General features: G+C 49.3%; 8 protein-coding genes across 8 annotated transcripts; 5 read left to right on the forward strand and 3 right to left on the reverse strand.

Annotated features, from left to right (window-relative positions):
- Positions 1 to 97: 97 nt before the first annotated feature.
- ALTATR162_LOCUS1630 (uncharacterized protein) lies at positions 98 to 1,351 on the forward strand (the record flags this gene model as incomplete). The annotated part of the gene is made up of 4 exons (XM_043309228.1): positions 98 to 335; positions 387 to 680; positions 730 to 962; positions 1,010 to 1,351. The coding sequence occupies 4 exons, from the start codon at positions 98 to 100 to the stop codon at positions 1,349 to 1,351; spliced, it is 1,107 nt and encodes a 368-aa protein (XP_043165163.1).
- A 724-nt stretch (positions 1,352 to 2,075) lies between these two features.
- Positions 2,076 to 2,940, forward strand: ALTATR162_LOCUS1631 (uncharacterized protein; the record flags this gene model as incomplete). Its single annotated transcript, XM_043309229.1, has 3 exons — positions 2,076 to 2,357; positions 2,411 to 2,508; positions 2,559 to 2,940. The coding sequence occupies 3 exons, from the start codon at positions 2,076 to 2,078 to the stop codon at positions 2,938 to 2,940; spliced, it is 762 nt and encodes a 253-aa protein (XP_043165164.1).
- Positions 2,941 to 5,269: 2,329 nt separating this feature from the next.
- Positions 5,270 to 6,010, forward strand: ALTATR162_LOCUS1632 (uncharacterized protein; the record flags this gene model as incomplete). Its single annotated transcript, XM_043309230.1, has 1 exon — positions 5,270 to 6,010. One exon carries the CDS (start codon positions 5,270 to 5,272, stop codon positions 6,008 to 6,010), a length of 741 nt encoding a protein of 246 aa, XP_043165165.1.
- A 470-nt stretch (positions 6,011 to 6,480) lies between these two features.
- On the forward strand, positions 6,481 to 7,048 carry ALTATR162_LOCUS1633 (uncharacterized protein; the record flags this gene model as incomplete). The annotated part of the gene is made up of 2 exons (XM_043309231.1): positions 6,481 to 6,604; positions 6,669 to 7,048. 2 exons carry the CDS (start codon positions 6,481 to 6,483, stop codon positions 7,046 to 7,048), a joined length of 504 nt encoding a protein of 167 aa, XP_043165166.1.
- A 160-nt stretch (positions 7,049 to 7,208) lies between these two features.
- Positions 7,209 to 8,168, reverse strand: ALTATR162_LOCUS1634 (uncharacterized protein; the record flags this gene model as incomplete). The annotated part of the gene is made up of 2 exons (XM_043309232.1): positions 7,209 to 7,859; positions 7,911 to 8,168. The coding sequence occupies 2 exons, from the start codon at positions 8,166 to 8,168 to the stop codon at positions 7,209 to 7,211; spliced, it is 909 nt and encodes a 302-aa protein (XP_043165167.1).
- A 477-nt stretch (positions 8,169 to 8,645) lies between these two features.
- ALTATR162_LOCUS1635 (uncharacterized protein) lies at positions 8,646 to 9,986 on the reverse strand (the record flags this gene model as incomplete). Its single annotated transcript, XM_043309233.1, has 1 exon — positions 8,646 to 9,986. The coding sequence occupies one exon, from the start codon at positions 9,984 to 9,986 to the stop codon at positions 8,646 to 8,648; it is 1,341 nt and encodes a 446-aa protein (XP_043165168.1).
- Positions 9,987 to 10,800: 814 nt separating this feature from the next.
- Positions 10,801 to 11,991, reverse strand: ALTATR162_LOCUS1636 (uncharacterized protein; the record flags this gene model as incomplete). The annotated part of the gene is made up of 5 exons (XM_043309234.1): positions 10,801 to 11,242; positions 11,296 to 11,497; positions 11,551 to 11,728; positions 11,783 to 11,887; positions 11,941 to 11,991. 5 exons carry the CDS (start codon positions 11,989 to 11,991, stop codon positions 10,801 to 10,803), a joined length of 978 nt encoding a protein of 325 aa, XP_043165169.1.
- A 1,188-nt stretch (positions 11,992 to 13,179) lies between these two features.
- Positions 13,180 to 14,132, forward strand: ALTATR162_LOCUS1637 (uncharacterized protein; the record flags this gene model as incomplete). Its single annotated transcript, XM_043309235.1, has 3 exons — positions 13,180 to 13,246; positions 13,296 to 13,718; positions 13,774 to 14,132. 3 exons carry the CDS (start codon positions 13,180 to 13,182, stop codon positions 14,130 to 14,132), a joined length of 849 nt encoding a protein of 282 aa, XP_043165170.1.
- Between the last annotated feature and the right edge of the window lie 65 nt (positions 14,133 to 14,197).

A 14,197-nucleotide genomic window follows, 5' to 3' on the forward strand; every position in this document is an offset into this window, starting at 1 on the left:
ACCGGTCTCATCCTTGGTTTCTCAAATTATTCGCATTCATGCGACGACGTTCTTCCATCTTTTCTGCCATTCCATTTTCATGAGTCCAAATCACACAATGCATCCAGCAAACACACCCAGCTTTGATATTTCCGATGCGGAGAAAGGGATCGTCCAAAGCCCACAAAGCCCCAGCCGAGCAAGCATTGATGCAAATAGCCGAGCAACAACTTTGGCTCTAAGAGAGACGAATCGAAATGACTTGACGCAATGTCAGGTGGGTAAGGGCATTACTAACGCCAAGCCTACGGCAGCAGAGATCGAACAGGAGATTATGGGGACCAAAACAATACCCTGTACGTGGAGCTCCATTTGTTCCATTGTCCAAACAGCTAAAACCATAGCAGTAGAGGCTTATCCACAGGGTTATCCTCGACAAGCAGCCTTCCAATCCAGCGAGCCGAACTGGTCGATATACCGTGGATTCAACTACCTGCACTCTCGTGTCATCTTGGAACTGCAGGACGAGCTCCGCTGTCTGGAGAAAGGTCTCACCGATATGGACATGCTTGATTCCAAGAATGGCAATGAGAAGCCATTGCGGTCACGAAGCGGTGATCTTGTACAGGCCAAAAGAGCAAAAACTGCAAGCAAGCGTGCGCATATAATCAACGAGATCAGATGCAAACTCGTGAACTACGGTATTTTTTGGCACACATACTTAAGAGCATACAATTAACGCGGTATTAGACGAGATACTGTCGAAAGCACGCGAACTCAACGCCTTCCAACGTCCATCAAGGCGTGATTATCGGAACTTTCGGACATGGTTCTACAACACGAAGCCATTGACTAATGACTCGGAAGAAGAGTTTATAATGCGGAAAGAAGACCTTGTATCACTTCGACATGGCCGCGAATGGTCGGGTTTCGACGGCTTCATCGAATCGTGCCTTCGGAGAGTGCACTGTCCTCTTACTCAGGTAAACCAAGGCTATCAATATTATATTCACATGTCTGACATGCGTAGAAAATGTTCGCAACCAAGGAGCTTCGCGAAAAGACGAGCGATAACTGCATGTTCTACTACTCACAGTCGCGCATCGAGAAGCTCGTTGGACTGATCATCACGCTTATGATATTCGTCTTGCTAGTCTTGCCAGTCGTGGCTATGTATCAGCTAACTTCAATCGGTGATCGCAACTCTACTTTTGATGCTGTTGGTATCTTGGTAGTCTTCACCCTTCTGTTCTCAGCGGCCATGTCGCTTGTCACGAAGGCGAAGCGGCATGAACTCTTCGGAGCTAGTGCAGCATATTGCGCAGTACTTGTCGTTTTCATCAGCAACTTCAACAATGGTGCAAATCACTAGAACGAATGAACCGGTATAAGAAATGTGAGTTATGAGCAGCAATTTCTTTTCAATCTCTTTCGTCGGTGTGTTGCCATAGTACATCTCCTGTTCTTCAACCGGACGCTCTTCGAGAGCTTGCAATGTACACTATCCCGAAAGCTGTGGTAATTTTGGACCTCCTGTAAACGTCAGATTCTATAATCATAGACCATGTAGAGCATGCAGTCAATGCCATCCAATGTTTTCTTGCATGTAGGTAATATCTGATGCTTGTCGTCGATGAACATGTAACGCTATTTGTGGTATCGTCGTGAGAGTACGATTTGCGGAAAATTGATAGTAGGCTAGATCCGCGGTCGGAGGTCGCTACATAACTGATTTACTATGTCCGGCATTGGCGTCATCGCTCCTCGGTGGCTGCGGGGTACCTAGGTAGGTCACAACAAATATACTGCTCTTGTCGAATAATCTCATTCCCATTACACAAAAATACTGCTAGAGTTTAGAGATCTCTTGGAGTAGACCACTTGTTGGTATGTAGTATTGGTGTCGGCGATGCGGGTAGGTTTAACTTCGGATGATGCGCTTTCTCTAAGTGCGGGCCAGGTATCCACATGTGGAGATCTAAGGTTAGTACAAAGAGGGGGGTCCTCTTCAACCAAACAATTAGGATACAGTGACATTCTTCTCGCCTTGCTATTCAAACAAGTCTACCGCCCAATCTTGAGACCTCCTATCCGAAATGACCGACTCGACAATTGTTCTCATTACCGGTGGTAATACCGGCATCGGTTATGAGAGCATCAAGGCTCTATATACTTCGCCACAACCGCACACCATCCTGATGGGCAGTCGATCTCTCGAAAAGGCGAAGGGCTCAATCGCCAGCCTCAAGGGCGAAATTTCAGAGTCCATGTCAGATATCGTACCAATCCAAATCGATATTGAAGACGATGTGTCAATCGAGAAGGCATTCAAAGAAGTCGAGAGCAAGTATGGACGAATCGATACTCTGGTCAACAATGCAGGTAGATGCTGCCCTTTTACTCATCGATACAGTGGGCTGATTCACGATAGGTGGTTCATTTGACGGCATCATGCGCGACGATCCTAGCCCCAAGGGCATCCGTGCAGCTTGGGACAAGGCTTACTCTCTCAATACAACCTCTACCCAAGTGATGACTCATGTATTTGCGCCCCTCTTAATCTCATCTCTTAACCCTAGACTTCTCTTTGTAACCTCCGGTCTGTCCTCCTTGGAGAATTGCTCTGGCGGTTTCGACTCCAAGCTCCTGACCGCGCCGCCACCAAAAGGCTGGCCCAAGCCACCGTCTATGGCCCAAACCGCCTATCGTTCCAGCAAGACTGCCATGAACATGATGATGCTACACTGGGCAAAGACTCTTGGTGTGGATGGCGTCAAGGTATTCGGGATCAGCCCCGGATTCTTGGCAACGGGACTGGGAGGTACCGGGCCGGAGATGATGAAAAAGTGGGGTGCAGGCGATGCTAGTATTGGAGGTATCTTTATCAAGGATGTCATCGAAGGAAAGAGAGACGAGGATAGCGGGAAGGTCATCAACAAAGATGGCGTACAGGCTTGGTAGATGCAATACCTATGATATGATTGGCGATCGCCTGTCGCACAACCTTAGTGGGATCTAATTATATCAGCATCGTACTGCCCGTCCGCGATCGAAGTAAGCCGGGTCTGTGATGCCAACACCTTGTATCGTACTGCTGTTCCGCTAATACATGGGCAATGTTAAATTCATCCTTTAGTGCATATTCGACTCCTTGACTGGTCTTGTCGTCGGAGTGTAGCTCGAAAGATCATGTATCACATTTTACATCATCATAAAGCTGATCTAATTCGTAGATACCTTCCAATACCACCATGCCTTTAAAGGTTCTCCAAACTCCTACTGAAGCACTGTTGTTATGGCAGATAAGATTTCTTCCACCTAGGAAAATCACATCTCATGTGGAATGTTGTATTACGTAGAACCGTTATTCGATATGTGCGCAGTCGTAGCCTTTTCGCCACCCAGCCTTGTGCGTTCACTTACCTATCTCTTAGTCTTCCCCGCCCCCACCACCCAGATGCATAGATCTATCGTTACCGCCCTCGCGCATTAACATGATAGGTTCATTGAAATATGGCACCATGCTGCGCCTGGCCGCTTTTGGTTCTTTCTTTTTTGGGGTCTAGAGTACGCTTTCTTATCTACTAACAAGACGATCTTGCTTGTGCGTGTCTTCTACATGGGTATATTAGACGCCTCAGGATCCAACTATGAGGAATATCGTTTTCTATACCCATCACATAAAGAGTCCTAAACGAGCCTAATATACTTTCAACATATGTAACACTTCAGAACGTTACCATGTCATCTGGATACGAGTCAGTTTACCTTGGAATTTGGACGAATTGGTCTCATGGCTCTGTTGCCGGGTTTACACTTACGACCACGCTGCAAAACGGTGGTTTGCTTATTGCTTTCCTCGCGTTGTTTGTTAGTGAGCGTCTCTATACGAACTGCATGTGAGACATATACCAACTTCGTACTCCTACAAGTAGCTTTCACTGGAACATGTTTCTGGGCTATCGTTACATTTCTCATTCATCAAAACATGAGCCGGGAGGCACCACAGAGTGCGGTGTACCACCAACAGCAAGCGATACTTCGCAACTCCGAAACCAGCACGGCAGCATTGTGGAGGCTGTCAAGAATGTCTTGGACCTGGCGCAAAGTGGTGCCGTTCGCCTTATTGAGATCTGTCTCATTACCACTGGTCCTAAGTTCAGCAACTTTTTGCGCTTTCAGTACTGCTGGAGTGTTCTCTTCGCGGGTAAGACTTTCGATTTACAATCCAAATGTGATGCATACGCTGACTTAGTACATCAAATTCTCGGGTAGCTACATCCAGGGGTGGCGAAGTTCTCGTCATTGGTGACAAATGCGCTACATTGAACACCTCCCTTATCAATGAGGGACAGAACCTCCGTCCGTATCAGTCATATCTCGCCAGTAGAGTCAGATCAAGTGCCAACTACGAATCAGTTTGTTACAGGAATTCTGTATCAGTAGAAAGTTGCTGAACCTTCGTCAAGAACGCCCTTCCTGTAGCGGTCACGAAAGGTATCCCTTGTCCGTTTCCAGGCAAAGATCGAATATGCCACTCGCTAGTAGGAGCTCTCCGTCTAGATTCTGGTTTGCTAAACAGTCACCATGACCTAGGCATCAATTCGCCTGCTTCCTCAAGATTCCTCTATCGAACTGTAAACAGCTGTGCTCCAATACGCACCAAGGGTTATACGCGCTGGAATACAACCACAACCTCCAAAAAGATACAATTCCTCTACGGCGACGATCCTGACTATAACGGAAAAGATGAAGGATATACTGAGCAATTTGATATAACCGGGTTTGGAAACGGAACCGGAAAAACAGCTCGTAACGGGTACGATATCTCGGAAGTCGCACAAAATGACGAATGAATTTGAGAAGTAAGGTTCTTTATAGATGTACCACACGCTATGATGCAAGTGATCCCGATCAAGCTTCCTCGGTCAATTCATGGCAGCCAATTCCAGAACTCTCAGTTGTGGACGCAGATGTTAGTGTGTTTTTCCTCGAGATGAACAACGTCAGGTATTCTACACCTGTCACCGACTTGTGGTTTGCCGCAGAGCTGGGCCCGATTAATGCAACGTCAGCATACAGAAATATCAGTTCCCAATTCTACCAGAGCGATGAGCCAGTGCGAACATTAGCGTGTGTCCAATAATACCAGTTCTGTAATCCTTCCCTGAAGCATGATGAAAGCTGTACGCCGCTACAGGGGATTCTCGAAGCTACCAGAATAGCCGCATCAACAATCTTCTCAAAGTCAAAAGATAGGAATGGATTCCTCTGGTCTTTAGCCGCCATCATGAACATGGCTAACGGTTTCACTGAACTCACCGCCTTCTTGAGAGGTGGATCTCTTTTGGCAAGTGATTGTGTTTCGAACCTTGGACAGGACGGTTTGCCGAGTAACCAGTGGGAACTTGAGCTTGAACATTGGTTCAAGTTTACACTAGCCGATCTACAGCGGGCAATACTTGATCAAGCGATGGGTCCAGTCACGTCAGAGGCCCGATCATTCCACTCACCGCCTACGTCTGCAGAAGCACAAGCAATCTGTGGCAGCCAGAAGATCCGAAGCGACTCCTATACTTCGTTCAATATGCTCGGCCTTACTATAATGTTTTCGATCAGTGGCCTAATCATGGTCATCTCGGCCTGCTTACCCACCGCCACTGCGCGTATGCAGCGACACAAAAGGCCGTTCGCTAGTATCGAATGGGTTACAAACGATACGCTGCAGCTCCAGCGGCTTGCACATGAGGCTGTAGGAGCGGGACGGTGGGAGGGCGCATGCGACGATAATCCGCGGACACGGAATGGTGATCTTCTGGGTGTGCTCGACATCTCCGATAAGAGGCATCCTGTACTCCAAGCTCAAGCAAAGGCTGAAATGGTGAAAGAGTCAACGCAAGCAGAGGGAGAAAGCGAGACAGGGAGTATAGAGGAGCAAATGAGCGACCCGGTCCAGGAGTCCCTGTTGAGGATTGAGCTCCCACGTGTTTCTTTAGAGCTGTCGCATCACTTTGCAACTGAAGCATGTTAGCTTTTGGATGGATAGGTCAACAGGGCACCCCGTCCAAGAAACAAAAATGGATATACGCAGAGATAATGCACATGCCTAGATACTATCGTGCAGTTTACAACAGCAGATCGTAGGAAGCTTTGAAAAAAGTGATAGTATTGTAGACATCCAGGTTGTCGTTTTACATACGGAGCTGCTACGTTACGATTTGTGTAGTAGGCTTAAGAGGAGAGGCGTTTGTATTACTCTCAGATAGGGTATGGGGTTCTCTCAGTCAAGGAAAGACGCGTGTTGTCATAGAACGTTGTACAACTATGAAGTAAGCACGCGGATGGGAACACAACGACGCGCGAGTGCTGATGATGACGTGACGCGATGCCTCGGCTACTCAAGGCGTTATCGATAACACATGCCGTACCTTTAACACTTACAAAGCAGCTCTTCCTATTCACTGCACATAACAATAGACTCTATCAAGAGAGAATACCTACATGCCGACAACACGAGGCCAAAAGCGCGACGCAGAAATGGAAGCAGCTCTCAAACTCTTCTTCTCAAGCCCACGCTTCGCAGTGGCGGGCGCTTCTTCCGACCCATCCAAATACGGGCACAAAAGTACGCTAACATCTATTCGCCCGGCCATATCCTTTATCGCATGATTTCTGATACAATATCATAGTCTTCGCATGGTACCTCCAGCACTCTCTTCCCGCGACGCCTCTAAACCCGAAGAGCCCGAGTGTCACCATCTTGAACCGAGCTCATACTACCGTGCCTTCACCAACCGCTCTCCAAGATCCACCAGCATCAAATTACTCCCTGTCGGTCATCACGCCACCTGCCGTGACGAGGCAGTTGCTCAAGGATGCGAAAGAGGCTGGGATTCCTGCTGTATGGCTGCAGCCTGGGAGCTTTGATGCAGAGGTTCTAGAGTATGCAAAAGCTAACTTCAAGGCGGCCATCGGTGGGACTGGCGGAAGGGGAGGAGAAGGTTGGTGCGTGCTCGTTGATGGAGAAGAAGGGCTAAGGATAGCTGGACGAGAGGCGTCAAGGCTTTGAACTACGTGGAAGGTCGATTATATGGTGTGTCCTTCTCCCTGATCTAGCTCTCGAAAATGCCCCGATAACACACGATTGATCAAAGAGGTTTATGATTACAACGGGCCTTATTACAAATACTTGCACAACTCAATCCTCCTTTCCTCTCATCTGGCTTCTCTCAGCTCTTCTTCCACGCGCTTTCCGTCTCAAGCCAAGTCGAAAAATCTTTCATCCCCGGATTCACCTTCTTGCACCCCTCAATATCCGCGCCAAATCCCACGTCGCGGAACCACTTGAACATATATCCAAGCTCTTTCGACATCCAGAACAATACCCCACCAACAAATCGATAAGTCATTGGAAGCTTCTCTCCAGTCTTCTTCTCGAACGTTTCTTTGAACTGCTGAAAGGACAGTGCCTCGCCTGCGAGCGATATGCTCTTGTTCGTGTATACCGGATCGTCATGTTTGAGAAATGCTTGAGCGGCAAAGAATCCAATGTCACTAGTACTGATGAGCTGTAACTTCTGCTCCTTAGGCATTTTGATCGCCCAACTCGTTGTAAAGACCTTGCCGAAGAAATTCGGTGTCAAGTTTTCAAAGAAAGCTACAGGGCGCAGGACAGTGTATGTCATGCCGCTTTTCCTAGCTTTAGAGAAGAGGTGCTGCTCGATGTTGTGCTTCGTGATGAAGTGTGGGACGACTGTCGGGTCTGTATCCGAGTTTGCGCCGCCGCGGTCCACAGAAGAGAAGATGAAGTGTGATACACCATTCTTGATTGAGGCATCTAAAAGGTCTTTGCCTTGTTTCTCTTCGTTCTTGCTGAGGGCCTGTGAGACTGTTTAGTAAGGCCCAATGGTCAGTGTTCCAAGTGCGCTTACCTGAACGCTGTAGACGCCCCAGATCGGTGCCTTTGTCGACTGTTTGGCTGTCTCGAATATGTCATCGACTGCATCGAGGTTTCCAGTTACGAGCTTGATGTTCGGCGACTTTTGCTGAAGCTTCTTGGATGATGAAGATTGAGCATCCCGTGTAAGTGCTAGGATCTCATAGGGTGCATTCGCTCTAAGTAAGGCATCGACGACTGAGCCGCCTTGCTTGCCAGTTGCGCCTGTGACGAGAACTGTTCTGAGGGCCATTGATGGTTGATGGAGTATTATATGATGAGATGAAGGCGAAGGAAGCGTGGTTTTGACTGTTGTCGATATCAAATTCTAGTCACTCCTGCATACTTTATAAGGACCTGACCTCGTGCGTATACCAAGGCATTATCAAAGCATATGAAATCTAGTTTTAATAAGCATCGCGAGTTCGCATAGTGCTGCGCACAGCGAGCACGCGAGTCGGCATATTGTTCGCCCGCTTTCGGCAGTAGCTGAGATGAACGGCGCTGATTGGTGTTCGGCCTTCCGAACAACGAACGCGAGGCGGCATGACAGATCAATGCCCCCGGCCACAGCTACATCACATTATCTAAGCAAATAAGCAGAGGTAAAGACGCGGTTGCTCGTTGACTAGTCGCGCATTGAAGCGCAAAAAAGGGTATATGTATCTACTAATGTAGCAATTTCTAATGTTCCAAAGTGACATGTATCGCATCGCTCAGTCAAAGACAGTTACATCTCTTTCGCAACAGCCTCTAGAGACTCCTTGAAGATGTTACAGGCCTGGCTCAACTCCTCCTCGCTGATTGTGAGTGGCGGAATGAATCTCAATACGTCGAACACGGAAGTACTGAGAAGAAGCATGTCTCGCTTGACACATTCCTGTACAATCTTCGGTGCTATCTGCGGCTGGCTCTGACTGCTACGCGCAGCGGTGTTTGACGAGTCGCGTTGCAGTTCTGGGTTTGCGAACTGCACACCGACCATGAGACCTGATCCGCGAATGTCTTCGATCAAGTTACCGGCCTTAGTTCCAGAAGACTTGAGATCATTGAGGAATGAGAATATTTGCTTGGAGCGTGCGGCGACGTTATCTAGAATCTTTTCCTCATGGAAGGCTTTGATTGTGGCTGTTGCGGCGGCGCATGCAACTGCGTTACCCGCATACGTTCCACCCATCGATCCAGGTTTTTGGAGATCCATGAGCTTCTTGCTGCTCGCAATACCGGATAGAGGGAACCCGTTGGCAATGCCCTTTGCGAAGATGAGAATATCCGGCCGTACTCCCGACTCCTGGACAAACCACATGTGTCCCGTCCGACCCATGCCAGATTGGACTTCGTCGGCGATGAAAAGGACATTGTGCTCGTCGCATATTTGCCTGACGCCGTGTAGAAACTCTGGAGGGGCTGGGACATAGCCTCCCTCACCCAAAACGGGCTCTAAGATGACAGCAGCAGTGTCTGACGGAGATGTTTGCTGCTGCAGAGTGAGCCTCAACTGAAGCAGTGCCTGGCTCACGAGCTGGTCCTTCGGTGTGTCTGGAGAGAGGCCAAACTGGCTATAGTATGGGAACGCGGACGCAAAGACACCGCCCATGAGCGGGCCATGGCCCTCACCGTAGATAGTCTTTGATCTTGTCATCGAGGCGGTCGCGTTTGTGCGGCCATGGTAGGAACCCTGCATGACGATGATGTTGGGCTTCTTTGTCGCGGCACGGGCCAGTTTGACGGCTGCCTCGACTGCCTCTGCACCCGAATTCCAGAAGAAGACGGTATCGAGTGACTCATGCGGAAGGATTGGAATCAACCCCTTGAGAAGAGCGATTTGTGCGGAGCTGAAGCCAATGTTGACCTGGGCGTGGGTAATCTTATTGCATTGTGCCGCTGCAGCGGCACTGACCTTGGGGTGACAGTGGCCAAGGTTCACGACACCAATGCCAGCGGTCATATCTAGCAGCTTAACGCCCTTGTCCGTGGTAATGAAGGTGCCCTTGCCATCTTCGAAGACATGCTTCGTGAGGCGGCCAATGCCCTTTGCAATGTGTTGCTCGCCGAACGCCGCTGTATCCATATCGGAGGATGCTCGTCGTGTACTAGAAAACGTTCGTAGATTCGTTCGGATAGGTGGTGAAAAAGTGGATGCGAGACTGCGGGACGCTGACAGGCTGCCTCTGGAGAACATGGCGGTCTTCATTATGTATCGTTGAGATGGTACGCTCGAGCGCCGTCGAGTATAATGTGGAGGGGTTCGGCTCAAAACGGCCTGACGTAGCTAGTACGCACCGCTCGTCGTTATCTCCGAAAATAGACGCCTCACACGCGTTCATGTGACCTTTGCGACAATTCACAGTAGTCAACAATTCAACCACGGCATGTCTACTAACTTCTTTAGGCAATACAAGAGACCGTTTCGCCAAGGCTATGTGTATATTCTGCCCAGTAACGGATTATCTACACGCCCTACACGCCTGGTCTCCCAATTAAGTAGAACGGCTAGTAGCTGTTGCTTGGGCAAAATCTATTTGAACTATGACTACGCGCATGTCGCTCTTGACTCAGAGGCCCACCATACATAGTAACTGGGCCGGAGTATACTGATTGGACAGTATCATGAACATTTACGGTTGTTATACAAGTGTGGGGTATATCGAGAGCACAAACGATGAACAGCTTGGACCGCCTTCTTCGGTCCATTTTCGGGTAGAGTAACACTTCTCCACAGCCTCCAGTTCACGGCCATGGACCGTGGATCCGGAGAATCTACAACATAACGGGAGCCCTCCACAATCACATCCAAAGTATAGGAGATATCGATGGCGCACGTTCGCTGTTACTGTCTAGAGCTGGTGCTTCTTTGGCGTCGTTCTCGTTGCAGGCGTGTGGCCTCAGACATGGCTTCGTTCCTTACGATCCCAAGCCATTGACCCTGGATCTCCATGACCTCCAGCAATGGTTGATGTTACTGTAAACTTAGTCTCTTTGATAATGTTCTTCTGCGAATCTCCGTCGCTCTGATCGGCGTCATCGTTGTCGCCTAAGGTCTGAAAAGTGTCCATAGCTATCCCACGCGAGCGCGAGGTGGGCTGCCTGTTGTTCGTTCCGGATTGATACGCTCTTCCATTGGATGCGGCAGGAGTATTGGAGCCCGCGGACACCCTGATGCGAAGGGAGAGGAGAGGGCGAAGGGGAGGTAACGAACCGGCGATGAGGCCGATGCCTACTTCGGTCAGGGACCAGAAGCCGATTTTGCCTGTACTGTACATAAACTCGCCAGGATCACTGTAAAGTGTGAGGTACTTGAGGCGGACGATGGTGGCGCACGACGCACTGGGTGAAGTCAGTTGTTGGTCACACAGTGTGTGGGGTTATGGAGGCCTTACAAAGAAGCGAGCGCTAGCATTACAGCCACTGAAGCTTTGACAGCCCCCTTCATCTGAACATTCCAAAGCAAGATAGCTGGCATGATGGAGAGACTGAAGTCTGCTGCAATCTCGATGGCTGAATAGAATAGACTGACGTTCGTATTGAGCTGCAGATTGCAGGTGCCGTTCGATTCACCCCAAAGAGTGTTGATGGGATGACCTGGTCGAATCGTTAGCAACAGCGTGCACTCCATGTGGAGCAAGTCAACTCACAGATGTTTGCGATACCTATACAGAATACAAGGGCTGCAACGATAGTAGCACCAATTAGCGCCCATAGACCCCATGTGAAGAATCGACGATTGGCAGCGATACGCAGAAGCGCTACGGCAACACTAATCTTGACGAACATGGCGCTGACAGCATAGAAGTACTCCGCGATATAAAAGAGCTGGGTGCTGTCAATATGGGCTGAAGTAGAGGTTCATGGAAAGGATATATGTACTTTTGTTCCTTTGGATATTGTTGCAGTTGGAAGGTCTCGCGAAAACTGACCGGAGCCATAGTAACAACAGACGATGCAAAGAGCGGCTGTGACTGAGAATAGAATCTATCACAAGCTATCAGTTTATGTATCCCATACCGGTGGTGTTGAACTCTTACGGTTCCAACGAACATGAGATAATCATCCATACCCCACGCTTTTCTCCACATCCGAACTCCGATTCGCATGCAGAAAACGATCCAGCTCAACACGAGCAATATGATCGCGCAATACAACAGTGCCACTCCATCTCTAGCCACCTCGACAGTCGTCATACTCCCCACGCAATAGTGATAAACGGGTTAAAGACTGAAAATGAAGCAAGCAGGTGACGAGCAAGAGACCCTGGGGCAGCTTACAGGACGACATATATTGGACGTTTCATCTCTAACACACTGGCACACCGTGCCATAGGAGATTGCCACTTTTCGGTCAATTCATGTCAGCACTGTGAGCCGTGCAAACAGGGCCTTGTGTCGAACTCTCAGGCTGCCGGCGCTAGACGTAAGGAGCTTCGTCTAGATCAGTTCTAATGTGTCACTTAGCCGCGGAAGCTACCATCAGTGGTAGTGTTGGCTCTATGAGTGCCGCGTGGTCCGCATTCAGATCTTCTTCGAGACTGTCGTGTGGAAGTTCGGCTTTCCTCACATGATCCGTTACGGGCCGCGACATGACAAGAGTTGCTCGCATGGAAGAAGCTTTTCGTGTGTTATTTTGCAATTGATTCCAAAGGTCAAGAAGTTATGAAGCGTAGTTGACCCCTTAGCATGATCTGGGTACACAGTACGTGGGTCGCGTGATATTCTTTTCCTGTCGGGCCGTTGCTAGTTTAAGTGGGTCTTGCAGCTTTGACGCCCGTGAGCATGGTTCTAACGCCGGCACTTTGCACACACTACATGAGTAGGAACTGTTCGTTCCAAGACGGCGGGAAAGTTGGAATCGCTCAGGCACGTCTGTTGCCGTCAAGGTGCAGGCTTTGATTAATAACTAGGCAGGCAACGAGGCTTGGCTAGACACTGAGTTTGTGGCTTCTGGGCCGTAGCTCGCTTGCCACGAGCCGCGTCCTTCCCTGCGCTAAAAAATGGGCCTTGTGCGGACGACCTTTCCGAGTTCGTTGTATTCCCTGTAAATCCCCGAAGGCTTCTTAGATCTTGTTTGAGATGATGTTTCTAGGCCCAGAATCCCGGCAGCCTCACAATGCCAGTCCTTGACTCTTCCAAATCAGTTCACTCTTGCATGAGCTTGAGCTCATACGCTCTGATATGCAGGGGGCCCAAAATGTCTGCATATTACCCCTCGTCCTTTCTGGTTTTCGTTCGAAATTTCATTCGTCTACTCTCATCATACCTAATCTCGCCATGACATCGTTCCAAATCCAAGATTCCGACCTAACGGGCTTTCAGGGCAAAGTTGCCGTCATAACGGGTACTTAGATGCCGTCGAATAAGGTTTCAGAATACTGACATCCTCATAGGTGGGTCATCAGGCATCGGCCTCGCCACAGCCGAACTATTGGTCTCTTTAGGCGCACTAGTCGTCACTGGCGATATTCAGGCACCACCGGCGTCTTTGGCTGACTGTCACTTCGTCCAAATCGATGTCAGGCGCTGGAGCGATCTAACGAAACTGTTTAAAGCCACGAAAGAGAAGCATGGCCGAATTGACTTTGTATTCGCCAATGCCGGCATTGGACCAAGGGCCAATTATCTGGCTCTTGAAATCGACGAAAATGGCGACCCCAAGGAACCAAATGAGGACACTCTAGACATCAACCTCGACAGCGTTGTCAAGACTGTGACGCTCGCTGCTCACTACATGAAGAGCCAGGCCGAGGGTGGATCTATCGTCATCATGGGGTCCAGCACCGGCTTGCATCCCGTCCGCGCTGTCGATTATTGTGAGTAACGAGTTCGTCGATCATGTGTAGATCTCCAACTGACAACGCGACTCAGCGACGGCCAAAGCGGGTGTTCTAGGCTTTGGTAGGAGTTTTGCGCTTTTGGTAAAAGCTGCTGGTCTACCTATCCGCGTTAACACACTCGCCCCTTCATGGACGGCAACTCAGGTCTTGCCCGATTTGAAGGGCCTCCTAGACGCGGTCTCGCAGAACTGCCAGTCTACCTCAGTGGTTGCCCGGGCAGCCGCGTATTTGATGGTAGACAAGTCTCGGCATGGTGATCTCATCTTTGCCTGCGATGGTAAATACACAGAGATCGAGAAGGCCGTACTTGCGCCAGCATATGCAACCATCAAAGGAGATGGACTGAGTGACGATGCCGTTCTTGCGAAGGTTATGGCTTTAGGCAGTTAGACAGTTGACGAATTCGAAAGCAAATTTTAATGTATCGAAATGGCTTGAAGCCGCGCCTGCGGCTG

The sequence above is a fragment of the Alternaria atra genome, assembly GCF_907166805.1.
Source record: "Alternaria atra isolate CS162 genome assembly, contig: 21, whole genome shotgun sequence".
NCBI classification, from domain to species: Eukaryota; Fungi; Ascomycota; class Dothideomycetes; order Pleosporales; family Pleosporaceae; genus Alternaria; species Alternaria atra.